Genomic DNA, 27,451 nt, shown 5'->3' on the forward strand with positions numbered 1-27,451 from the left:
TATCCATATTTATAGCAGCACAATTTATAATGGCTACATCTTTGAAACAGTGTTCATGTCCATCAACAGATAAACGCAAAAGGAAAATGGATTTATGTACAATGAAGTACTACACCGCCATAAAGAAAGATCAACTTGAGGCATTCATAGATAAATGGATGTAATCTCAGAATATAATGATAGGTGAAATAAGTCTGACACACAGGCTCAAATATTCTCTTATATGACAAACAATATATATATAAATGTGCAAAATAGTAGGGAGAAGTTCAAATACTTCCCCAAATTACCTATTTCATTGTTTCAAAATATTTTAATATACATACTGATCTGTTTCATTTATATTACTAGTTTAGCTTAGATCACTGAAAAGAAAGTTTTGTGTTATATGTTTCTTTTCTGTAAGAATCATTTTGGTTTCTGTCTTGTACTCTGAGGAAGTACTTTGAAGATAACAATACTCAGTGTATTAACTACTGTTATTCTCTTACTATTTTGCTATGAAACTTTTTTTCATAAAAAACAGCAAACATCAGTCAATATTCCTGTAAAACAGAGCATGAATCCTCCTATACAGTGTTCGTTGTGTTGCCCAATCCAAATAATTGCTTTCTGAAGGTTTGTGTTGATATTTTTCATTATATCCCAGTAATTGTAAATTAGCCTTCTTCCTATTGATTTATTTGGCTGTGGATTATTTGACTTATTACTTCTCTAGAATACCACTAAAGTCTTGTTTTTAAAAAAGAACAAACAACTATACCTTCCCGGCTTATCCACCATGTGAATATTTGCTTCTTTCTTTATACGCAATTCTGCTACTTGCTGTCTGTTTTCCCTTAGAGCAAGCAAATGTGGTGTGAGGTCATCCTGTGAACGAGCAGAAACAATTTATAATCCACACAAGTGCCTACTTCTCAACTGAACTGAAAACCTTGTAAAAGAGCCCATCGCTCTGACCTAATACAGTAGACCCTTGACTTACGAACTCATCAGTTCCAAGGGCAGGTTGTAACTAATTCAATACAGCTGAGGTCTGGACATTTACCTGCGTACACACTACAGATAACAAGAGGCAGATGAATCTTCCATTAACCTAATTAACCCAAGTTGTTCATATGTCAGGCCAGTCATAACCTGAAGGTCCACTGTATAGAGAATAAATACACAGCAGTCTCTTCCTCCTCATTATGCTTCCACATGTGCTGTTCCTGAAATGCACTACACCTCTGCCTAAAGTTACTACATGAACTCAGTGTCAAAACTCTCTTCAGACATTCACTGATTCCAAGTATCTTTCCTTCTATCACAGCATTTATCATGGTACTTTGGAGTTATGCGATGTCTCCCACCTAAATCAAAAGCATCTTGAGGGCAGAGGCTGTAGCTTTTATTTCAGTAGCCCCATACCCTAAAGCATAACAGTAAAAGATTGAAGTATTTTTATTGAATTGATGAGCTAAATTATGTCTAGTGCAGGGTTTCTCAGTCTATATTCCAAAGAATAATTTTCCAAAAGTTCTATGCCTCAACAGATTCACTGATCATGTTTGACAAATTATTATAAAACTGCATTAAGTCTCTTTAACTTTGCTTTATTCCTATTTGACAATACTTTTTTTCTGGCAAATATCAACATCTGAGGAATTATTCAGAGTTTCAGCAATACAGTGTTGAGAGCTTTCCAGGAACATGGAAGTTTCTTCTGGATTATGGAGGAAACTTGCTGGATTCTATGCATGGTGTCAGGATCCAAATACAAATGTCAACCAATTCTGCTCCGAATGAGTCCACAGGACATGCTCACTCAATTGGGAAATAGGCTCCAAATAAATTTTGACTGCTTATTACTAAACTGCCTATGGGTTTTTCTCCTATCATTAGATGAAAATTTTATCTTAGCTGATAGAAAGCTCAGTACAAAACCCTGATTCTCACTTATGACAATCCTGGGATCCACATGCATGAAAACTTTTAATAAGTTTTCATTCTGTTTCCATCCTAATTGCTAAGGTTATTTCTATGTTTTATGCAAAATACGTATAAATCAGAGACAAAACTATGATGGTTTATCAATAAAAAGTCGAATACTGCCCAATATGGATTAATTTTATCATAATGAAAGTCACTAAGTCACTTGTATTTTCAAGGGACAATGCTGGAGACAAAGATATAATATTGGTGATAACAGGCATAACTTTCCCAGCTGCAATCATAATTAACCTAATAACACTTGCAGACATTCTAACAGGAACATGATTATTCATATAGTGTAAGAAAAAGCTTTTTAAAACAACTTCTAAATTCAATTCCATTTCTAAGATGGTACCATAAAATATCGATGACATTCTTATTTTTTTTTGGTACCAGGGATCGAACTTGGGACCTTGTACTTTCAAGGCATATAGATGACCTTCTTATAAATTAATATAAAATATCATGAAACTCCTTATCTTTATTAAAATATACCATAGCTGAAGAGCTGTAAACTCATAAAGACACAGTAGTGGACAGGAAGAAATACAGAGGTGGGTCAATAGCAAACTGAAGAAAACACAAGAGCTTCAGATACAGGGGGCATGCCTCAACAGACACATGGGCTCCGAAGAGACAGACTAATTCTCTTCTTTCAGAGAATCTTTTTTTTTCGGTACCAGGGATCGAACTTGGGACCCTGCGCTTGTGAGGCAGGCGGCAGCACCACTGAGCTAAATCCCCGGCCCTTTTCAGAGAATCTTGAAACCTCAAGTTCTGGTGGAGTTTCCTGAAATTTCAATGTGGACTCAATGTATGGAGGCAAACTGAATATAGCTAATAGCCACATTCAGTCCATAGTCTTTTGCTTATATCTTTGCTGTGCATGTGCTTCCAAAATGGTTGTGTACAAAGCAAATGTTTGCATGTAAAATCCTTCCTTTAACATCATGTTTTACCAAAAAGTGAGGTCCAGGGGCTGGGGATTTATCTCAGTGGCACTGTGCATGCCCGGCAAGTGCAAGGTCCTCAGTTCAATTCCTGGTACCAAAAAAAAGTGAGGTCCCACAATGTAATAAAAGATTCATTATACCTATTTTAATAATTTTCCTAACACTTTAATTTATTCTCCGTTTGTACTCAATTCTCCCTGACTGTTAATTAAATTGTTTCATAGGAGTGCTCAAATTAAATTATCAAAAGAATTCCCAGCTGGGCCCGGTGGTGCATCCCGGTAGGTAATTTCATCACTCTGTGGGGGCAGGCAGCAGAATCCAAGTTTGAGTACAGTCGAGGCAACTTAGTGAGACCCACTCTCAAATTTTAAAAAGGGGCGAGGAGTGCTGAATACTGGGAATGTAGCTCAGCAGCAAGACCCTAGGTTCAATCCTCAGTACCACACACACAAATAAATTTTTTAAAAAACCATTCTCATCTACTTTCTTACTAACTTCATTGATTTCTGCCAGGGCTCATTGAACTTACCACACTGAGACAGTCTACCACATGCCTTCAACGAAAAACAGGCTCATGGTTGCTACTATTCAGTTGAGAAAATCCTGCAAATCATCAACATTTGTTGACCTCACGCCCTGAATGGTAATAGAGAGATGTAAAACTCTTACAGATTCAGCCTCAGCTTAACCATAAGTGAATTTCTGCAGAGCTTCTCAATGGCAGTGACTGACTGCAGGTTAGCGGGAGAGTGGTGGTATTTTGCATGGCAACAGTACCAATGATACTCCTTTTAACTTCCCACTGACAGAGGTAGAGAAAGACAAATGAAAGTTGTGCTAATGTGTTGGAAAGGACAGATTGGAAGAAAAGTTGTATTTCATCAAACTCTTTCAGATTTCTTAAGTTTCTGAGATTTAGGAATTCATCAATATACTTATCTATTAAATGGTTCTGAGCTATATCAGAATCTTGAGGAAATATTTTAAAATATCCATGTCCAGGCCTTAACAGATTTACTGAATCAAAATCTCAGGGGTGAGTCTCAACGTGTACATTTTCAAAACTTTCCCCAGACCACTGAGAAGCACAAGTCTAGATGAGAACTAGAGAACCTAGAAGGTCACTTCAGTCTCATCTCCCATCCACACAGCCAGTTCTTTTCACCATTTGGGGATTTGGTCAAAAGCAGGGAAAGTAAGAGATAGTTACTCCCTGAAAGCTCCATTTAATCCTCTTGGTTAGGGCAGAACAGGGACTAGTAAATTCAAAATGCAACTGACTTCATTGTATAAGCCCCTCATCTCCCAGCTCCCAGCAAGACTCTATAGGTTTGAAAGCAGAATTTAGACTCTTATATCGGTTGCTGTTTCTGCCTGGAAAGGACAGAATGTCTGCTAATTATTTGTTCATTCCCCCTTGTTTTCCACCTAGTCACCATCCAGCCAATGCCAATCTGGCTTCCTCAGAGTGCTCCTAAAATTGCAGGTGTGCAACTACACGTTTCTTTCCTAAGAATCTTTTTTGGTACTGGGGATCGAACTCAGGACGTTGTGCTTGCCAGCAGCATCACTGAGCTAAATCCTTGGCCCTCCTAAGGCTTTTTATTCCCAAGCCAGGTACAGCAGCACATGCCTGGATCCCTGCACTGTGGGAGGCTGAGGCAGGAAGACTGCAAGTTCAAGCCCAGCCTGGGCAACTAAGTGAGGCCCTGTCTCAAAATAAAAAAATAACATAAAAGAGCTGGAGATGAAAGCCCAGTATGAAAGCCCCGGGTTCAATCTCCAGTATTGAAAAAAAAAAAAAAGAATTTTTATTCTCAAAACTGAAAATAGAACACACATGTTGAAACACTGCATTGTTTCTCTGGTGTGAGAAAAGAAGTGGAAATAAGGACTAAAATGTGTAATAGATATTGGGAAATGGTAAAAAAAAATGTTCAAATGGGAAAGGGAACAAGGGAGGGGAAGGGGGATAGGAAAGAAGGGACCAGAAGAAAGTGAAAATAGAAGGAAAGAATAGAAACAAAGCTTTTGTATTAGGGGACCGGAAAAAAGAAGAGACAGGATATATCATGTACAGGTGCAAATTCCCTATGATGAGTGTCATCATTTGTATATCTAAAATGTTACAATAACGTTTTGGTTCCAAAAAAAAAAAATTAAAAAAAAAATTAAAGAGGCTCTTGTCTATATACATAAACCAGAAAAGTATTTTTTCAAAAACAAACAACCCCCATTGGCCTGCATATTTCTAATCACTTAACCTTTTCATTTTTCCCATTTAAGCGAGATCACTGAAAATGAATCACTTTTATGACTTGTCAACAGTAACATGATTTCCACTTACTATAAGATGCTGTTGTTCTGTTTAAGTTTTAAAATAAAGCCTATTTCCAAGGCAAATTTTGCTGTCCTGTGTTGTTTTACACTAATTAAAGGGAGGAAAAAAACTTTGGTGGAAATATCAGAAAAAAAAAGATTTACTTTGAAAAAATTCAGTGTTTTCAAAAATATTGTCATAAATGCATAAAAGAAACCTGTATTCTCTAGTATTTCTTTAAAATTATCAGCACTTAAAGTGAAATCTTTAACAATTGTTTTAAATACTGTATTTTCATTCATGGGATGCTTGAGCTTATGAAAAATGGACCCTACCTATATGTCACTGTTAACATGAATCTATTTCAAATATTTTGGAAATAAAATGGGTTGATCTATACCTTATTTTTGGCCTCAGTCTTCGCATGGTGTGAAAGCAGTTTTGCTGCTATCGATGTGTTTTCACTATAGACAGCAGAGTGGAGAGCAGTGTTGCCGCTGGCATCCGCAACATTCGGATTGGCACCATGTTCCAAGAGGATAGTCACACACTCCTCCTGGTGGCGCTGTACAGCCTGGGGGTATTGTGACAAGAGACTGTCAAGGAACTCAAAAGAGACCTTCCACATGCCTCACCAAGTAGGGACATTTAAATTACACCGATTCACTGTTATTTTCAGCATTCAAATACAATCCATCTCATGCTGAAATTGGTGATTGGTGCCTGCTTCCTACCTTAATCAGAGCGGTACTGTTCTCACTGTCACAGGCATCGACGTCACACTTCCTCTCCACCAGGAGAGTTACCACTTCCGGATGGCTGTAGGCACAGGCAAAATGCAAAGCAGTCCTATATGAGAAAGATGTATGATCTATAACAGTGAGAAAGATTATTAGGAAATTACAGAGCTCTACTTCACAATGCACAATTATTCTTGTAATTGTGAACACTAAACAGATTTCAAAACAAGTAGCTAATTTTCTTCTACAATGTACAATACATATTACTCAACAGCTAATGGAAGAGCAGCCAGGTGATTTTGTGTTTGTGTGTGTAGTGCAGGGATAGGAGCCAGGCTCTTGCAGCAAGAGCTCTACACTGAGCCATTCCCCCTCCCCAGCTGAGAGCAGCCTCCTGTTACAGGAAGAGCAAGCTTTGGATTGAGCTCAACTTGGATTTAATTTCTCCTTTAAGCTCTTACTTTCTAGCTATCTTTTAGCCTTTCTATGCCTCAACTTTCTCACCTACAAAATGATGACTGAAAACAGTTATCTCACAGCACACTACTGTGATGGTTAAAGAAGAATCCATGCAAAATATTTAAAACAGTTTCTACAACAAATAACTCAATAATTATTAGATATTTTAATTTCTACTTAACAAAGACAACATTTCTATCAAGTAAAATAAATCAATTGTATAAGAAGGGGAAACTATGCCATGTCCTGCACTCAGCCTTTGGATACGAATCCCAATCTGCTGAGTCAGTGCAGGCATGAATAAAGCTGCTTCCTGGGAAAAAGGCCTTGATGTCTCCCCTCTCTACACGAAACTCCTGCAGCAATGGCATTTAAAAGTTTTCTTCCTACAGAGTCATCACATACTCCAGAGTGCCATACATTAAGTAAAATGTGATATAGCAACAGGTCTCTGGCAGCTGTGCTCACATGGTTGGTATATAAAAACTACTATAAGGAAAGAGGGCTGAATAACAATAAAGTAAGATAAAATAAAATAACAAGCCTTACTTTGATTTTCATTTTAAGCTGAATAAAACACAGGATTCAAATGGGTAGGTATGGCCCAGTTTACTCAGTATATTTATAGAATGTAGAGGAATCAAATATTTCTAATGCTTAATATTAGCATTTAGTACTCTCACATATTTTCAAAAGAGCAGTTCATGAGTCTCTTATAATTTCCTATCTTCAGAGCATGTTTTTGTTTGAAAAAGAGGAAAAGCTTCAACTGAAATTGAGTTCTTACTTCAATTTTACATCTCTCAACCTGCTAGGCTGAACAGGTAAGCATGATGGTTTAAGGAGGGAGGGATCCTGATCATAAAATACATAATAGGTATTCAGGTTATGTTTGGTGAATAAATGGATTGAAAGAATGGGATAAACAAAAATGGGAGTATAAAGTAAAGCAATATTTCTGTAATAGTAATAATCTTTTATATTTGGTATCTTTTACTTCCATAAAGATACAATTAAAATGATCTATACTTGCAAATATGTACTAAATCTATAAGAAAATGCATATAATTAAGCATACACATAATACAATCTATAAGCACAGATGATCCCTTTATTTCTGAAGAAGCTAAGAGCTGGCAGAAATACCAGTACACACACATACACACAGAAAGTGAAAAGTTATTATCTGTGCTAATTAATATTCCTGTTGTTCTGTTAACAGTAAACTTTTATTAGGATCTTATACATATTCACTGTAGAAATCACGATAAGAGAAAGCAAAGAAGGGCACACGGAACTATTGACAAAACTTGTCACGTGATAAACCAAAAGGCAAGACTCAAAAAAATGTCAAAATAAGGGTCAGGAGTTTAGCTCAGTGGTTCCGTCACCTGCCTCACAAGCTCAAGGTCCCGAGTTCAAACCCCAGTACCCCCCCCCCAAAAAAAATCAAGTAAAAAATGTCAAAATACTGAATACTGAGTATATTTTCTGGTGTCAGTGAAAGTAAGGTTAGAAACAAAAAGACAATGAGAAACCCTTAACTATTAGGAACAGAACAAATTTCTAAATATTAAAAAAGGAACAGAAAACTTCACTTATTCAAATGCCTGAAAATAACAAATATTACCCCATTTTATACACGTTTTTTGGCCAACAGAAGACTTCAGTCTATTTGTATGTATGCAAAATTAAACTCACTTTTTTCTCACTTGATATACCAGAGTGCATCTTTCCATGTCAACACACATCAATGTCTATGCCAACTTCAACGGTCATATTATTCTATTCTATGAATGCACTGCAATTGATACAATCTCTTCAATGGAGTCTCCTTAATACACTGCCATTTTTAACAATGCTGAAGAAAAGGAAATTACATGTGTCTCTGTGTCCTAAAGATATTTTAGTATCATGGAACTGATGGGTGGAAACACGCTTTTTAAAAATGTGGTACACTCTGTTTGAAAAAGTCATTAGCCATCTTAAATTTTAAGCAGCAGTATAAACCACTCTTCATCTTCACAAACTTTGTAGATGTAAAACAGGACTTCATTCCTTTTGAAAATTAAATTCCCTTACCAGAGACTCTCTACATTTTTTTTTCTATGTTTATAGGTCACTTGTAGATCTGCAAAAGAATACCCAATTTAGAGTTCAGTATAGCTTAGCGGTGATCTCCAGCTTCAAAATAAATAAATTAGAATTCAGTATTTTTCCTTGATGTTTTGAAAAATCTTTCTGTAAAATGAAGATACATTTTTCATCTGATGCATGTTGTAAATGTTTTCCAAGTACGTTGTCTTTCATTTTGTTAAGTTTTTTCTAACATAAAGGAGAGTTTATTTTTGCTTTTGATAGTCAAACTTCAGAATGCCTGCTTTTATGCAGGTGGTGTGTTTAGCATGCACCAGGTCCTGGGTGCAACCCCCAGCACAAAAAAACAGAGTGCTTGCTTCTGAGGTCATTCTTAGGAAGGCACAAATAGGCATTCATGTTTGCTGTTGGTACTTTTCTAATTTTGTATTACTTAAAATTTTTAATCTATACTCTAGGATCTTTTGTGAAAGAAAAAAATCTATATTTTGAAATAGTTCACAGGCATTTCATTCATGGGTAATTCTGATTTTCCAACTAATATGAATGTCACTAGTATCAAATTCTAAATCCTTACAGATATTTGAGTGTTTCTGGATTTTCTATTAAGTTACATTCATTTATCTGTCTTTTTGGCTGTTAGCAAACAATTTGTGAAAATAGCTTGTTTTGATGCCTAGGAAGGCAGGTCTCCACTACATTTTCTTAGTGACACCACAATAGCAAAAGAGGGTAGGTGAACCCAAGTGCTATGTGACATTTTTATTGGGTTTATATAAAACTCATAAACAGAAAGTTCACATTTTGGGACTAATGAATCCTTCTAGTCAAGAACATGGAGCCATCTTCCCATCTCAGTTTCCTTGTAAGATTCCTCAGTAAAGAGCATACATGCACAGGTGAAGACTGATAGAAAATGGATACTAGATTTTAACAAAGTAAGTTTTAGCCCTGAATTTGATATATTATGGGAAATATTTCATAGTGTCTTCTTTTTTTTTACAATGAATACAACAGTTCTCTTAATGTGATATTAAGAATAAAATTCTGGGCTGGGGATTTAACTCAGTGGTTCCACCGCCTGCCTTGCAAGCCCAAGGTCCCACCCAAGTTCCATCCGGTACCAAACAAACACACACACAAAAAAAGGAAGAATAAAATACTATACACACATCTGTTACTATACTATACTACACATTTGTTAAAATACTATACACACATTGTGGTTAAATCGCTTTTAAGTAGTCAATGAAGTGATCTGTAACTGTTGATTGAAAGTTGTGCTGGGCCCCAGGGATTTAGATCAGTGGCACCGCGCCTGCCTCGAAAGCGCAAGGTCCTGAGTTCGATCCCCGGTACCAAAAAAAAAAAAGTTGTGTTTACTTTGCGGCTGATAAATATTTTGCTGCCTAGGGATAGACACCCCTCCCCCCCAAGGTGTCCTCCCGGGGTGGTGGGATCTTCCCCTCCCCGCCTCTCCCCGCCTGCCCTCCAGGCCTCCCATTGCCCGCCTTTCCCCTTCCTCACCCCCTTCTCACCCCCTCTGGACCTCCCCTTGCCCACCTCTCCCCGCTCCTCACCCTCTCCGGCCCTCACAACCCTCGGACCTCCTCTGCTCCCGCACAGTCCCAGCCCCACCCGCAGCCCCTCCCCCGCAGCCCCATTACCTGTGCTTCCTGTCTCTGTCACGGACGCCACTTTTCCCCAGAATGAGGAGATGCTGCACCCTGGCCGCATCGCCAGCGCTGGCAGCTTTACGGAGCTTGCCCACGGCCCTGACGCGGACGCCGGGCCACGGTCCCCTGCAGCTGCCCTGCTGGCCTGCGGGGCCCGAAGGCGCTTGGCCCCTCCTGCTGAGGCCGAAGACCCGCCTCATGGCTGTGGCTTTGGCAACCTAGGCACCGCCCCTCCGCTTCAACCTTTCTCCACCCCGGAAGTTAAACCGACCCAGCGCGCCGCTGCGTCCCAACCCAGGGGCTCTGCTGCTGGCTTCCAACCTGGTGGAGTCACCAAGCCACGCGCCTCATGGACACTGCGCGTGCGCAGCTCCACGGTGGCCGGGCACCCTCACCAGGCCTTCTCAGTACGCTGGTGCGCATGCCTGCGGTGTGGACTGGTTCGGCTGTCTGCGTGGGCCCTGCAGGCTGCTGCGCTCCAGAGCGGTGTGGGCAGCCGTGGGGCCGGGCGACACGCGAGGCCGCTGACAAAGGCAGAGGGCTGAGGACCATGGAGATCCTTGGAGGAGGAGGAGGAACCACGTGCGGTGCTTGAAGGTGGCGGGCATCATGATCAGAACCTTCCTGGCTCGGCCTCCTACTGAAAAATAGGCCTCTCGGGTCCCCAGATTTTAGCGTGTGTGTGTGTGTGTGTATGCACGCGCGCATACAGATTTCCATGGCCTGATGTGGTCTGTCCTGTCCTGTCCCTGGCTGCGGTTGCCGGAGGGAGCTGAGGATCCCCTCGCAGAGCTCTTGACGGGAGCCCTCAACCTCCTGGTTCATGTTCGGGCACCTTCAGAATCGTTTATGCACCATCACGCCCTGCAGAAGAGAGGTCCTTCTTGAGGGCCCCTTGCCTGGGCTTCCTCGTTCCACAGGATTTTCCTCAGGGTCCCTCTGGGCCGGTCACCCCCACAGCCCTGCACTTCCTCAGCTGTGCACAGTTGCACCAGCACCGACCCCGCCCCTGGGCTGCCTGTTGCTGGGGCCTGGTTTGGAGGAGGCAGAGTTGATATGAGGCCTGGTTCTGCCTTCTTGCAGTTACAGCCCGAGTCCTCATGTCTCTGGGGGCCTCCGCAGTGTCCCCACCTGCACGGAGGGATCAGGCTAGTCCTTAGAATGTCATCACTTGTGACTCCTATAATGTCCATGGGCTGGCATCACGTGTAGCCAGGGCACAGATTTCAAGATGGAAGAATAACAAAATGGTAAAACCCACCATAGGACACAAATGGGATTGACTTAGCTGAAAAGCCAAAGGGTTTACAAATTGTTTGGAAAACAAGGGAAAAGAATAAATGCATCTATTAAGCACTGCCAAAAAGAGGCAATTTCAATTTCATTGTCTGATATTGGATGATTCAGGATTTTTATGTATTCTTGGTTCAGCTTTGGTAGTTCATATATGTTTAGGTTCTATTTCTTTTGAATCCTCCATTTTATTAGAGGCCATTAGTTACTCATGGTCTTCTAGATTGCAGCAAAGTCTGTTGTGATTTTGCCTTTTTCACTTCTAATTGCAGTAGCTTGGGTCTTTGCTTTCCTCTTTTTGGTAAAACTGGCTAGATGTTTGTCAATTTTATTTATTCTTTTAAAGAACCAGCTATTTGATTCATCAATTCTTTGTATTTTTTGTCTTAATTTCATTAATTTCTGCTTTGATCTTTATAATTTCCTTCCTAGTACTACTTTTGGATTTGGCTTTTTCTTGTTTTTCTAGGAATGTGAGACACATTATTAGGGTTTGTATTTGGACTCACTCTGTTTCACAGCTATAAACTTCTCTCATTGTATCTCATAGATTTCTGGTCTGTTGTACTGGCTTTATTGTTTGATTCTATGAAATATTTTCTTGATTGTTTTCTGTAATGCATTGATTATTCAAGAAGGTATTATTTAGTTTTCATGTGTTTTAATAATTTCTGTGATGTCTTTTGCCATTATCTAGTTTCATTGCACTATGAACTGAAAATATGCGTGGTATAATTTTAATTCTTTTGCATTTACTTAAGCATGCTTTATGGGATAGCATGTGATCTATTTTGGAGAAAGTTCCATGTGCTGCTGAGAAGAATGTGTATACTGTGGTTGTTGGGTGAAACATTGTAGTTATTTGTCATGCCCATTTGTTTGAAGGTTTGGTTTAGTGATGTTTTTGTTGTTGATTTTTTTGTCTAGTTGATCTATTCTTTTGGTTTTGGTTTTGGTTTTTTAGTTGATCTGTTTTTGATAGTGGGCAGGGTGGGAAGAGAGGGAACCAAAAAGATCAAAAGAGTAAGAAAAATGGCACTCATGAGTCACAGAGAAATAGAAAGTAGGATGAATCTGCTAAGTAGGCCATAAGTTGTGTATTTCTGCTCTGTAGGACCTTATTTCTCAAAAGAAATGCTTGACCTACATAGTAAAACATAAGACATGTGAGGAATTTTGGAAATTAGTCCAGGACAGTGAAAATGTGGCTATAATCCAGAAAGGAAAGATTGAATAGAGAAAATAGATTTTTATAATACAAACAGCTTCAAAGTAGCAAAGCCTCTGTGGCAAAGGACTGAACTACGTGAACACTTTATTGAAAAAAATAAGTCTATACTAAACTAATAGTACAGCCATCCATAGAACTGGAGAATCAAAACAAGAAAGGAACTGCATTGCAGGAAGTGTGAGAACTATGCTGTTGGTTAGCCACAGCATGGGTGTCTGCAGTCCCAGCCCTGGTGTCTGGAAAGGGTTCAGATGGTCTGAGTTTCCACAATACAATGGTAGTTTCTTTATTTATATGTATATATTGGTACTGGGGATTGAACTCGGGTCCTTGCGCTTGCGAGTCAGGCAGCAGAACAACTGAGCTAAATCCCTGCCCTAGTTTCTTTTTTTTTTTTTGTATTAAATTCTTTTATTGGTACATTGTAGGTATACAATACAATTACATTTCTCATTGGGAATTGTACCTTTATATAATGCATCTTGGTTCTTATTTTTTCCCCATTCCTAGCCCTCCCTTCACGCCCTCCACCCTTCCCTATTTACAAAGACTTTATTTCCATTTTTTCCATTTCTCATCATTTTTTCCTTTCCCTTCTTTCCTTTCCCCTGCCCGTCCCACTACCCCTACCCCTTTGGACCTTTTCTTCCTATTTTACATTATCGATTATTCATTCTAATCATTGGTACATTTTTAGGTATACAATATAATGACATTCATCATTGGAAATTTGCACCTTTACATAGTCTCTCTTGGTTCTTATTTTTCACCCTAGCCCAGCCCTCCCTTCAACCCCTCCAGTCCTCCCTATTTACAAAGATTTTGTTCCTATTTTTCCATTTTCTCATATTAATCCCATTCCCTTCTATCCTTTCCCCTAGCCCTCCCACTTCCTTCCCCTTTGCCCCTTTTCTTCCTATTTCACTTTACCTATTATACATTTAGTCCTGATTTACACTTTCAGTTTCTCACACCAGAGAAACTATTCGGTATTTACACATGTGCGTCCTATTTATTTCACTTAAGCGTATTGTCTCAATGTGCATCCACTTAGCTATAAATGTCTCTAATTTCTCATTTTTTATGGCTGAGTAGTACTCCATTTTATTAAAAAACCACGTTTTCTTTATCCAGTCTCCAGTTGATGGGCATTTGGGCTGTTTCCAAGTTTTAACTATTACAAACTGCATTGCTACGAACATGGGGGGCCAGGGATTTACCTCAGCGGTTTCACCGCCTGCTGCACAAGCGCAAGGACCCGAGTTCAATCCCCAGTACCAAAAAAAATTAAAAAATTCAAAAGAAGAATCATGGCATCATCTGAATAGACACAGGAAAGGCCTTTGACAGCTCAGTGGCTCCGTCGCTTGCCATAAAAGCCATCTATGTCAAACCTACCACCAAAATCATATTAATTGGGGAAAAACTGAAAGTTTTCTTTCTAAAACCAGGAACAAGATAAGGATGTCCACTATCATCTTTCTTGTTCAATATAGTAACTCAAAACATTAGCCAGAACAATAAGGCAAGAGAAAGAAATAAACAGGATACATATAGGAAAAGGAAGAAAGATAATGATAAATTGCAGTGAATTTCAATGTTGTACATAGAAGCTATCATCCAACATCCCCTGTCCCTAAATCTGCCTACTTGGGGATGGCTGTCCAATTCCTGCTAAAGTTAGCAGAACTGGATAAAATAATCACAATAAATGTATAGTGATAGGTTCACAATGCATGCATATGTACTTTGTGATAATAATAAAATGTAAGGGGGATTATGAAGCTCAATAGGAGCACAGTGAAATATATGTTACTAAAGCCAAGTTGGTATTAATTAAAACCAGATTGTTACAAATTATGATGTTAGCTGCAATCCTCATGATGATTACTAACAAAGTAAGTTTACCAAAAAAGAGAAAAATAGGAAGTCAAGTGGAACACTACAAAATATCAATAAAACACAAAGGAAAGCAGTATGGGAGAAACTGAGGAACAAAACACATATGAAATATAGAATACAAATAGCAAAAACAGCAGAAATAAATTCTTCACTTTCAGTCATCACTTTACCTGCAAATGGTTTAAACTCACCAATGAAAAGAGATATTAGCAGAATAAGTTTTAAAAATCACATACACACATACATACATTAATACATAATGTATCTGTACATTGTCAATGAGAGACTCACTTTGACCCAAAAGCACAAATAAGTTAACAGAAAAAAAGATGGAAAGCAATATTCCAAGTGAAGAGATAATTGAAAGAAATCTTAGAAACCATGTCATTCAATGGGAGAATCAACTCAAATCAGTACCACTCGATGGTGGAAGTCTAAAAGCCTTTCTCCTGATTTGGGAGCAATGCAAGGATACCGATTTGTCACCACTGTTATTGAACTTTGTACTGGAAGCATTAATCAAAGCAATTAAGAAAGAAAAACAAATAAAAATTCAAAATGGCCAAGATGAAGTAAAATATCTCTATTTGTAAATGACACGATTTATCTCTAAACGTCAGTGTCTGCGCAACAAAACTGCTAGGTCTAATGAACACACTCAATAAAGTTACAAGGTACAAGATCAGCCCTCAAACATTAGTTGCATTTCTATACACTAATAATAAATCGTCTAAAGTAAGGGAAAAAATCCCATTTATAATAGCATCAAAAGGTATCAAACATTTAGGAATATATTTAACCAAGAAAGTGAAACTATTGAAACCAAGGACATGAAAATGTACTGTGAAAAAACCACAAAATATTGCTGAAAGAAAGCTAGGCCATGTGGCTCATTCCTGCAATCCCAGTTTGTCCCGGCCCGCGGGTAAGTCAACGGAGACCCTAGAGGGGGAGCGAGGATGAGAGGGGACAGGGGACACGAGAGATGGAGACAAGACAGGTTTCTGATCAAGTCTCGTTTATTGCAGAAGCTGTTACAACATATATACCTTAGGGCTAGAGGGGAGGAGCAAGAGGAGGGTACTGGGGCTACTTCCTTGTTGCCGGGTAGATTTGCAGCAGGCCCGGATATGTCCGTAAAAGGCACTCAAGAGTTCTAGCGGGGGGGGGGCAAGGCCCCCCACAGGTCCTCCCTTTAAAATTATAATTTTAGAAAGGCGTCAGGAGAGCCAAGCCTGCGGGGGCCGAGCCTGTCTTGGGTCAGAGCAACACACGTGTCTGCACCGTGCACCTTACCCGTCATCGGTTAACCAGAGAATCAAGGCTCTGGCACCTGTCTTAGGCGGCACACGAGGGCTCTCTCATTGCATGGCACGCTTGCTCAGTTGCCCGTCATTGGCTTGCCAGCCCACTCACCAGGTGGGGCGAGAACACTTCGCCACGGCAAGGACCTAATCGATGGTCCGACATTCGTCCTGGTCAGCCATTGCCAATCTATTATAGTAGACCTGTATGGGCGCTGTTTTTATTGCCTCTATCTGGGCTCTAAGAAAGGCCATGATTTTGTTATAAAGTACGGGCCCTAAAGAAATGAGCAAGAGTAGACCCAATAAGGGTCCCAGCAAAGGGAGGAGATAAGGGAGGAAACCATTGAGGCCAGTCCAGAGGGGATTTTGAGTGAATTTTTGTCGTCATCTGTTTAAATCTTCCTGAAGTTCGCGAATTTTTCCCCTGACGATCCCAGATTTGTTGGCATAAAAACAGGAATGTTCATTTAAGGCTAGACTGTGAATAAGAGAGTTAAGCTACCCTGATTAAGCTTTTGAAGATAACCAATGTGGACATGCTACAATAACATATTCAGAACTTAACCAATATGAACGTTTTGTAACAACATATTTAGTGCTTAAATATCAAGGACAACCAATACAATCAATTTATAACATATTTAGATAATATTCATTGTGATATGTCTCCCATAAGATTATATAATATAAAATTTACTAGGGGGTCCCTTTAATGAATTAAGACCAGAATAATCATTTTCTGGGTGGCCACTTCTATATTCATCAAAGGGAGTTCCCATCTATAATCGTTTTGACAAACAATTAAGAATATATATCTTTTTATTTTATAACTGTTAATTGTAATTTGATTGTTGCGTGTGGGTAACAATGCACGTCACTTTCATAAAATAAATTTCAGTGGTACTTTGATCAATTAACAACCTGGGAAGAAAAGCATGTCTTTAGTTTAATAATATTATCTATAAGTCAATTTAACAATAGGCGAATATCCTTTGAAGAGGAAGGAACATATTGAGCTCAACTGTACAAACACAAACAACAGACAATAGACAAACATATAAGACAGTGTATAAAATTAGGGTGCACCCAAATATAACTAGCCAAATTGAATTATACTATACTCTTGATGATTATTAGATTGTAATTGTAGGCGCCATTGTTAACTGGTTAAGATTGGACAACGTCAGGTCATCGGCATCATCAGCACACCTATCAACTTGTTTTACTAGGCGTTCTGGGAGCCACCTGGCTGACTTCATTTCCTTGGAGTAAATACACACCGATCCTCGGCCCCAGATAAGTACAGGATCCGGCCCGTGCCATGAGTGGTCCAGGGGGTCTTTCCACATCACCGAGGCAAATTGTCGTTGCGTCTCTGGTTGCCAGAAACGATTGGCTGCAGATAAACCTTTGGCATCCAAATTTAAGAAGTTAAGAATAAATAGTGCATGTGATATCAGATTAAGAATAAATAGTGCATGTGATATCAGATTTCTAGGAGACCCCTTAGTAGGATACCATTCCCCCTTTTTTATTTTGTCTAAAGTAATTTTAAGTGTGAGATTAGCCCTTTCTATAATGCCTTGTCCCTGTGGATTATATGGGATTCCCGTTATATGTGTTATTGTAAATTGTTTGTAAAATTTGGAGAAGCCAGAGCTGATATAGCCAGGACCATTATCTGTTTTAATTTGTTGTAGGCAGCCAAGCACTGAGAAGGCAGTGAGGAGATGAGCAATGACGTGTTTAGTAGCTTCCCCAGACTGCAGGGTGGCAAATATGAATCCACTATATGTATTAATGTTGACATGTATATATTTAAGATTTCCAAATTTAGGGTAATGTGTGATGTCCATTTGCCATAGGGCATTTGGAATCAAGCCACGAGGATTAACTCCCAGATGAGGTGTAGGAAGGTGCAGAGTGCACGTAGGGCAGGCCTTAACAATTTGTCTAGCTTGTTCTCTAGTAAGCTTATACATAAGGTGAAGCGTGTGAGCATTAAGATGATGGAATTGGTGTGCCTTCTGTGCTTGGTCAATCGGACTGGGGGCATCAGTATTTACTGAATAGGCAAAAGCCTGAGGTCTTGTGGCTAGGTCTGCTAAGCGGTTGCCCTCTGCAAGTGGGCCGGGTAGGTTAGAGTGGGCGCGAAGGTGCCCAATGAAAAAGGATTTGGATCGTTTTCTGATTAGATCTTGTAATTGGAGGAAAAGACCACCAGTCTGAGAGGCAAGTTTGATCAGTCCACATGTTTCTAATAAGGGAACAGATTGGGCAATGTAAGCACTGTCAGTAAAGAGATTAAAAGCTCGGGCAGGAAATGCGGTAAAGACCGCTATGACTGCCTGGAGCTCGGTTAACTGGGCCGAAGAGTGGGCGGTTTGGAACTGGACAATGTTATCATCCCACACATAGGCAGCCATTCCGGTGGAAGAACCGTCTGTAAAAACGGGTAGAGCCTCTGGCAGGGGAAAGCAAGAAGTGATCTTCGGGAAAATGAAGTCATATCTGTTGGCAAAGTCAATAAGTTTGCTGGGAGGATAGTGGTTGTCCAATAACCCTGAATAAGAAGCAAGAGCAATTGGCCAGGAATCGGTGGTTTGTATAAGCCAATCGACCTGGTCCTTAGGGTAGGGTTGGATAATGACATCAGGTTCTTTTCCAAAGTACATCTTTCCATGGTCTCTGCCCAAGATAACTAGGTCTGCAACTGCAACATAATAGGGGTAAAAGACCCGCTTAGGGGAAACTGGGAGATGAACCCACAAAAGGGGAGCGGTTTGCCAAAAGACAGCAGTGGGAGAGAGGGAGGTTTTGCAGATGATATACTGTAAAGGAGAGTTATAATCCATAAAAGTAATTGTTTGATTTTGAATGGCTTGTTCCACTGTACTGATGGCTTTGCGCCCCTTGGCAGTGAGCTGTCGAGGTGAAGTAGGGTGGTTATCACCTTGTAGGGTATCATAGAGAGGCTTCAGGTCATGTTTAGTGAGCTTTAAATAGGGCATAAGCCAATTAATGTCTCCTAGCAATTTTTGGAAGTCATTTAAAGTCTTAAGACCGTCCAGCCGCAAGGTAAGCTTTTGGGAGGAAATGTGACGTCCCTTCATCTGAAATCCGAGGTAGTTATAAGGGTCTTTTAGTTGAACCTTATCAGGGGCAATCTGGAGGCCATGAGATTCAAGTGCCCGTCGAAGGTCAGCATAACAAGCTAAAACCTCACTTCCCAATTGCCCCGCTACAAGGATATCATCCATGTAATGGATAATATACATTTGAGGCCAATTGTCTCGGGTGGATTGGAGTGCCGCGGCTACAAATGACTGGCACAGGGTGGGACTATTGGCCATGTCTTGGGGCAGAACCAGCCACTGAAAGCGCTGCATTGGGGTACAGAAATTGGTCGCTGGAAGGCTAAATGCGAAGCGTTTTTGATCAGCAGGATGTAAGGGAATGGTGAAAAAGCAATCCTTTAAATCAATAATAATCTTGTAATACCCAAGGGGAATGGCTACCGGCGAAGGGAGACCAGGTTGTAAAGCTCCCATGAGTACCATGGTTTTATTAACTGCTCTAAGATCTTGTAAGAGTCTCCATTTTTCCGACCGTTTTTTAATGACAAAAATGGGAGTATTCCAAGGGGAGTGGCTAGGAATAATATGGCCAGCATGAAGCTGTTCCTGCACCAACTGTTGAGCTGCTGACAATTTTTCCTTAGAGAGGGGCCACTGATCGACCCACACTGGATCATCTGAGAGCCAGGTAATCTTTTCAGCATGGGCCGCAGGAGTGTCAATGGCCCCTATGGAAAATGGCCTAGCCCTGCCCGAGGGGGCCGAGGGACAGGCTCAATGGGGTAAGGTTTGTAGGGTGTTTCCCCAGTCCCGTTCCTGGAATGTACCCATTTTTAAACATCTGCATAGTGACAATTTCATTGGGGCTGGAAATAATTATCCCCATTTGTGATAGTAAGTCTCTTCCCCATAGATTAATAGGTAACCCTGAAATGATATAAGGTTGAATGGTGCCCTGATTACCATCTTGGTCTCTCCAGGTCAGATCTTTGGCACTTTGTTTAGGATTTTCACTCTGACCTATACCCCCGAGATGGGTGAGGGTGTCTTTTAATGGCCATGCCTGAGGCCAATCCTCTCCCTTTATGATAGTTACATCGGCACCAGTGTCAACCAGCCCAGAAAATTGTCTCCCATCTAACCACAAGGTCACGAGAGGCTTTTGTGCTGAAAGTATCTCTGACCAGTAAACATCAGATGAGCCGAATCCCTGGCTGGCTCGGGCGTTGTTTAGAGCCTTATTAGAGGTAGAGAGAAGGGGAAGGAGTAGCAATTGAGCAAATCTTTGGCCTGATTGAATGGTATTAATAACTTTGGGAGAAGAAACCATAACTTTAATTTCCCCAGAGTAGTCATTATCTATCACTCCTGGGTAAACCAACAGCCCATTTATGGTACTACTGCTTCGGCCTATTACGAGGCCAAAAGTCTCTCTAGGTAAGGGTCCAAAGACTCCTGTGGCGAGGGCCTGGACTCCCATTTCTGGGGTCAATACTGTGTGGGTGGTGGCACTGAGGTCCAATCCGGCACTTCCTTTTGTGGCTCTGATGAGGTCTGAAATGGATTGCTGTTTATTGGAGCAAAATTGAGCGCCCCGTAAATTTGTTTGGAGTTGGGGGCCCGGGGCTGGCCCCCTTTCCCGTTTCCCGAATTCGAATCCTTAAGAGGGGGAAGGGGTCGGCCCTGGGCATCAGTTTTGGATCGGCACTCACTCGCCCAATGCCTCCCCCGATTACATCGGGGGCAGGGCCCGGGGGGCGGAGCATTGGGGCCCTGCATTTTTGTGGTGGGGCATTCTCTAGCAAAATGGCCGGTGGCCCCACACCGGAAACACTTATTGCCGACGTGGCGTTGCAAAAATTGTTTGACTGTGAAGCCTTGCATGGCGGCCGCCATGGCAAGGCCCTGTTGGTAGGCGGCCCCAATCTCAGAACAAAGGCGAATGTAGCCGGAAAGGTCAGTTTTCTTTTTATAGGGGCGGATAGCGGCCTGACAGGCGGCATTGGCGTTCTCAAAAGCAAGCTGTTTAACAAAATCTGTCCCTGTCTCCGCGCTCCCAAAAATCCGGCCTGCCGCCGTGAGAAGGCGGTGGACAAAGTCCGCAAATGGCTCGTCTGGGCCCTGCCGAATGTTAGTGAGGGAGGCACTCACGTCTCCTTTGGAGGGGAGCTTTTTCCAGGCCCTAGTGGCGGCGGTCTGAATCTGGGCATATAACCCCGCATCAAATTGTATTTGTTGGTCGTTGGCGGCGTAGGCCCCCCTCCCCAAGGAGCATGTCAAGCACCCATCCACTCCCCGCCTGAGCATTGCGCCTAGCAGTTTCTCGGCAATTTTTAACATATTTAGATTTCCATAATAAATAATCACCTCCTGTAAGGGTGGCGCGGGCCAGAGTCTGCCAATCAATTGGGGTGAGCCAATTTTCTGCCACCGATTCTAAAATAGCCATGGTGTAAGGTGCAGTGGCCCCATATTGAGCTGCAGCCGTTTTAAATTTTTTAATGACCTTAAAATCAAAACCACTGTGGTGTCTTCACGCCTGTCTCTGTGCGTCAGTAGTTTTAGTTACAGGAAAGGCTTCCGCATTTTTAAGTTTCAGGGATACTCCCGACCCGGATGGCACCCTAGGGGCCGCCCCTCTAACGGGGGGTCGTGGCTTAAGTTTGTCTTCTCTACGGACATTTTTATGGGCTTTGCCTGTTCTTAAGCCTTCAAGCTGGGTAATAAGTTCTTGGTGTTCCTTTTCTAACCTTATCTGTTCTTTTAGAAATTCTATTTTCTCCCGGAGTTCCTTTTGGGGATCAACAACAGGACATGCCAGAGTGGGAGTGTCGGGGCCTGAAGAGATATAAGGAGGGGGATATCCGGAGTCGCCCCACAATGCTCCCCCCGCGGGCTCCTCCGACCCGGAGCCCTCTTGGGGCGGATCTGGGGGCGGAGGCGGGCCACGATAGGCTTGAAGGGAGGGATATAGGGGCGGAACCTTCCGCGAGGGTGGGGCTGTCCTAGAGGCGGTGGCGGAAAGCAAGGAAGCAGGGGTTTGGCGAGGCCCTGCCCTACAGGGCTTGGCAGGGTTCGTGGCTGTTTGGGGTTGGTCCGAAGGGACATCATGTCCGTCGGGGGCGGGATCGTCGTCACTGTCAAAGGACATCAAGTCCTCTTCTTTGTCTGACAAAGAAGTCGTGGTCTCAACGGGCCTGGGCCCCGGCGCCATATTGGCCCGGGAGACTGCGTCAGAATCACTGGCGGGTGTCAGCCCCTTACCATCTCGGAGAGCTACCTCCCCAGCCTGTATAGCCTGCGCCACCAGTGGATCCCTCGCTTTATGAGAAATAATATCATTAATCAAATTCCAATATGAGAACGCCGCAATCGGGACCTTCCCGGGTCCGCAAGTGGCATAATAATCCTGGAGAGCTTCCCCCACCTTTTTCCATCTCTGTTCGTCAATGGTTCCCTCAGCAGGGAACCAGGGACAGAGATCTTTAATATAATCAAAAAATCTTAACAACTGTTTGACTGTAACCTTTACCCCTCGTGCCTGTAATGTCTTCTTGAGACCTTGCACAAACAATTCGTGCTGACTAATGCCCTGTCCCATAATCGCTGCTCAACTTACCGAGGTGCAAAAAGACGGCAGGTCCACGTCAATTGCAAGCCTCTCCCGTGTCGAGTGTGCTCTTTGTTCCTCAATCTTAATCTTAGGGCCCCTGAGCAGCGTCCTTCACTGGATCCCCCGTTCTCTGGCCGCACGTTGGGCGCCACTTGTCCCGGCCCGCGGGTAAGTCAACGGAGACCCTAGAGGGGGAGCGAGGATGAGAGGGGATAGGGGACACGAGAGATGGAGACAAGACAGGTTTCTGATCAAGTCTCGTTTATTGCAGAAGCTGTTACAACATATATACCTTAGGGCTAGAGGGGAGGAGCAAGAGGAGGGTACTGGGGCTACTTCCTTGTTGCCGGGTAGATTTGCAGCAGGCCCGGATATGTCCGTAAAAGGCACTCAAGAGTTCTAGCGGGGGGGGGCAAGGCCCCCCACACCAGTTCTCTGAGAGGTTGAGGCAGGAAGATCACAAGTTTGAGACCAGCCTGGACAACTTAGTAAGACCTTGCCTCAAAATAAAAGAGTGGGGAATGCTAGGAGTGTATCTCAGTGCAAAGGTCCCGGGTTCAGTCCCTAATACTGCTGAAAGAAATTAACGGTACAGAAAATATAAAGCCACTGTTTTCATGTCATAGAAGGCAATGTGTTAAGATAAGACTATTCCCCCATCGATAGGTTAAGTGTAATAGCTACCAAAATGCTCGTGGCATTTTTTACTGAAACAGAAAAGATTTTCAAATTTATATGGAAATGTCAGGGCCCTAGAACAATAATGGAAAACAAAAGTACATTTGGGGGACTCACATTTTCCACTTTTACCCTAAAATAATCCAAACAATGTCACGTTGGTATAAGGGTGAACATGAAGATTAATGAAATAGAATTAGGAATCCAGAAACCACCCTAAATATCTACATCCAATTTATTTCAGTAAAAGTATTAAGGCCATTCATTACAGCAATAATAGTCTTTTCAAGAAATCACACCGGGACTACTGGATATAAACAGACATAAGAATGAGGTTGGACTCCGGCTAGCCTCACATGCCGAATTGCTCAAAATGGATCAGTGACCCAAGTTCAAGACCTAAAATGGTAACATTGTTAAAAGAAAATGTGTAGGTAGTTCTCAAAGAGATCAGACTTGGCAATGGGGTTTTAGATTTGATGTAAAAGCCCAAGCAACAAAATAATAGATGACGTCACATTATCAAAATTTTAAAAGTTTTGTGCACCAAAGAACATTCTCAAGAATGTAAAGAAACAACCTACACAAAGGAAGAAAATACACAGAAATCACATATATTGCAGGCTATGCAGCCAGAATACACAAAGAATGCTTACATCTCCGCAACCAAAAGATAAGCAACCCAACTTAAAGCAAAGGGCATCAGCAGACATTTCTCTAATTCTGTACAAAGGGCCAGCAAGCACATGAAGAGATGGTCATTAAAGAAATGTAAATCAAGATCATAAGAAAAATACCATTTTATAACCAGTAAAACTAATATGATGTGATATGGTGATAATTTTTATAATGGAAAGTAATGTTGTCCAAGATGTAGCGAAATTAGAACCTTCAAGCACTGCCTTTGAGTACATAAAATGGTGTAATTGCTGTGAAAAATATTTGGGTGACTTACTTAGAAAGTTACCTAGAATTACATTATAACCCAGAATTTCATTCCTTGGTATATATTTAACAGAAATGAAGACAAATACTTAAACAAATATTTGACTGGGAATATTAATAGCATCACTATTTACAATAGTCAAGGATGGAAAAAACCCCAATATCCATCCATAAATGACTGGATAAACAAATTGTAGTATAGATATGCACCAGAATATTATTCAGTCACAAAAAGGAATTAAGTGCTAATATGTGCTCCCACTTTGATGATCATTGAAAATACTACAGTAAGTGAAAATGCCAGACATAAAAGACCACAATATTATATAATTACTTTTATATGAAATATCCAGTATAATGAAATACTAGAAAATTAAAGCAGAAGACTTGTTGCCAGGGGTCATGAAGGTGATAAGGGGTAGTAGTTATTTCATGGATATGGGATGTCCTTGTGGAATGAAGTAACAGTTCTGTGACTAGAGAGAAGTATTCAGGTATAACACTGTGAGTGCATTACAAGACTTAATGCAAATCCTGCATTTCAAAATGATTCAGTATATGTTGTGTGAATTTTACCTTTATAAAAGCAAATTTTGCTTATTTTGTGTACTAAGTATTTATTGTACTGAGTCGACAGGATACAGTAATTAAGATCTTGGGCTCTGTGATCTTCCAGTCTCATGTTCAAATCCTGTGTTTCTTTGGAAGGTTATTTAACTTCTCTGATCCTCACTTTCTTAATTTATTAATGTAATACTGACTCTCTCAAAACTTAGGATTCAAGATCAGTCTATGCAGACTTCATATTATTTTGTTCCATCCCCACAAAGACATCAACAGTTGCTTAGGTCCCCAGGAGAGACTTGGCTTAGTTTACCCATTGCCAACTAAACATTCCTTGCAGAATATTCTTGGAAAACTGTGAAGATGCTAAAAAGCTGCATTGTGTCATAACTTTCCTCCAAATTCTTTCATCTTACCAATCTCCTAAAGCTTCCCCCTATTTCACAGTGTTTTAAGTTTCTTTTACATCGTGAGTGGCTTCTAAGGTTTCCAAGGCAGAGGAAGAGAGAACTGTCAGAGCTATATCAGGGTCTTGACTGCTTGATGCCAGAGGACAATTTGAGCCCTTTTCCTTTAAGTCCATTAATCGGGACTCAGTACAAAAGCCGGGCCTGAGAGCATGGAAAGTATGCAGTACAGACAGGCACAGAGAGCACTCAGGCAGCATGGTCTTTGCCAAACCCCTCCTCATCGTCTGACAAAATGAAGATGTAAGCTGGGCTTGGCTGTGTTGCCTAGTGGACATGACCATCCTCTAATTTTGTACCTGTGACACTTACTTCATACGAATGGGCTGAAAGGGACACAGTGAGCTACCAATGATCTGGTGCATAATAGCTGCACCTGGTGTTCCTGACAGAGGGGAAAAATTGGGGGTCAAAATCAATGACAATTTTTTTAAAAAGATAATAGATGAAGGCAAAGATTGCCTATGTTGATAATATGAAAGGGAGTATCTTGCACTACATTGGTGCCCCGGGAGATTCTCAGAGCAGAAACTATTATTCCCTCTCACCTTAAAGTCAAGATGCTCAGACAGATGAAGCAATGTTTGCCAAAGTTGCCTCCATTTCTGGAAACTTTACTACGTAGAAAGGCAACCAGCAAACCTCAGTGGCATCTCGGCAGGGAACACATGGGTCCCAAGTAACTATGAAGACCAGAACCATTCCTGGTAACTAAGTGGAATTTTGTGTTTCGGTTCTTATTTGACAGGATATGTTCACTAACGCAGACTGCAAACGAGGAGGAAACTCTGAGAATTCCTGCCTCTTGAATAGCTATGAGGCACAGTTTATAATATCAAACAGATCGCTCACTGTGGCATTCATTTTGATGATCGAATGCTGAGGCAGGTATCTGAATTACAGGGGAAAAACAGTTGCAGCCATACTTAGAGCTTTGCCCTTGTGGCAGAAGAGATAAAACACAAGATTAAAAGAATCAATGATCTCCGATGCCAGTAAAGCATTAGACTCGTATGTTGGCCTCATATCCCAACTGGAGAGGACTCTATTGTAAGAGTGGAAGTTAGGAGAAGCAGAACATTTGAATGTGAAACATACAAAGTGAATTAAATTTAGAAGTGATCACTGTGTATTTGAGGTTAGCAGAGAGGGCCTAACAATTTGGGGTACAATATGTAATCTCAGGCAAATGGAACTCAAATAGCATTTGTAGCATCAACTTCTGTAAATGATGAGTGTGCGGCCGATGAAACTACATCAGCCGATAAAAAATAGATCCCTGTGGAACAGGTGTGGCTGCAGGCACAAGAGCACAAGCTGTGTTTTCATTTCATGTAAAGTGAAAGAAAAGGATAAAATAGCTGAAATAGATAAAAGAAAAAAGGTAACTGAAGTAGACAAATTGACAGAAATTCTCTTCAGAAGGCAAAGATGACAGTGTATTTGGAAAGCTAATGATGATCTAATAGAGGCACATAGACTCCATCTATCATGTTAGAAAACAGTAAAACCCAATCTTCAAAAACAGCATGCAACCTAATCCAGCAAAGTCTTTTGACCATCATTCTCGAAATGGAGGCCAAATTACTCATGGGACAATGACTTTCCATTTTTAGTGGAAAACTCCAGAAGTACATTTCTGGAGTGTATGTGGTTTACTGAACTTATGGAAATCTTCTTGGGGTGAATATAACTTACATCAATATTCCCTAAATGCTTTCACAACAAGAAGAGATCGAGATATGATATACTGTATAGAGACCACAACAAATGACACATGTACTTCTTGTGGAATCAAGAAAGCTTCTGTTGCATAAAATTAGATGGGACCTGAAGTCATTTTCCATTGCAGGGACACAACACCCAACACTCGCAATTTAAAGGAAGAGGGGTTTCATTTGACTCATAGTTTTAGAGAGCACAGTGCATGGTAGGCTGGTTCCAAGATAGAAATGGCAAGGTGGGGGAAATCTGATCACCTCAGGATAGCCAAAAAGCAGATAAAGAAGGGAGAAGCCAGGAACAAGAATATGTCCTTCCCAGTTGTGCCCAGGTCACACCTCCAACAATGAAAATTTGGGGGGACATTTAGATGTAAACCATAACAAGACCTGTATTTGTGCAAACAGTCTGAGTGAAGGCAAATGGTTTT

At 41.2% G+C, this 27,451-nt stretch overlaps 1 protein-coding gene across 1 annotated transcript in view; it reads right to left on the reverse strand.

Annotated features, from left to right (window-relative positions):
- LOC101726718 (ankyrin repeat domain-containing protein 26-like) overlaps window positions 1–11,578 on the reverse strand; it is a 74,181-nt gene extending 62,603 nt beyond the window's left edge. The window contains 4 exon segments of the mRNA XM_087204023.1: window positions 764–870; window positions 5,651–5,824; window positions 5,985–6,099; window positions 10,214–11,578. Of these exon segments, the coding sequence (XP_087060149.1) occupies window positions 764–870; window positions 5,651–5,824; window positions 5,985–6,099; window positions 10,214–10,422 (605 nt within the window). The 5' untranslated portion in view covers window positions 10,423–11,578.
- Window positions 11,579–27,451: the final 15,873 nt, after the last annotated feature.

Source organism: Heterocephalus glaber, unplaced genomic scaffold (assembly GCF_053883595.1).
Source record: "Heterocephalus glaber isolate CG9 unplaced genomic scaffold, H.glaber_assembly_v1.0 deba00001837, whole genome shotgun sequence".
NCBI classification, from domain to species: Eukaryota; Metazoa; Chordata; class Mammalia; order Rodentia; family Bathyergidae; genus Heterocephalus; species Heterocephalus glaber.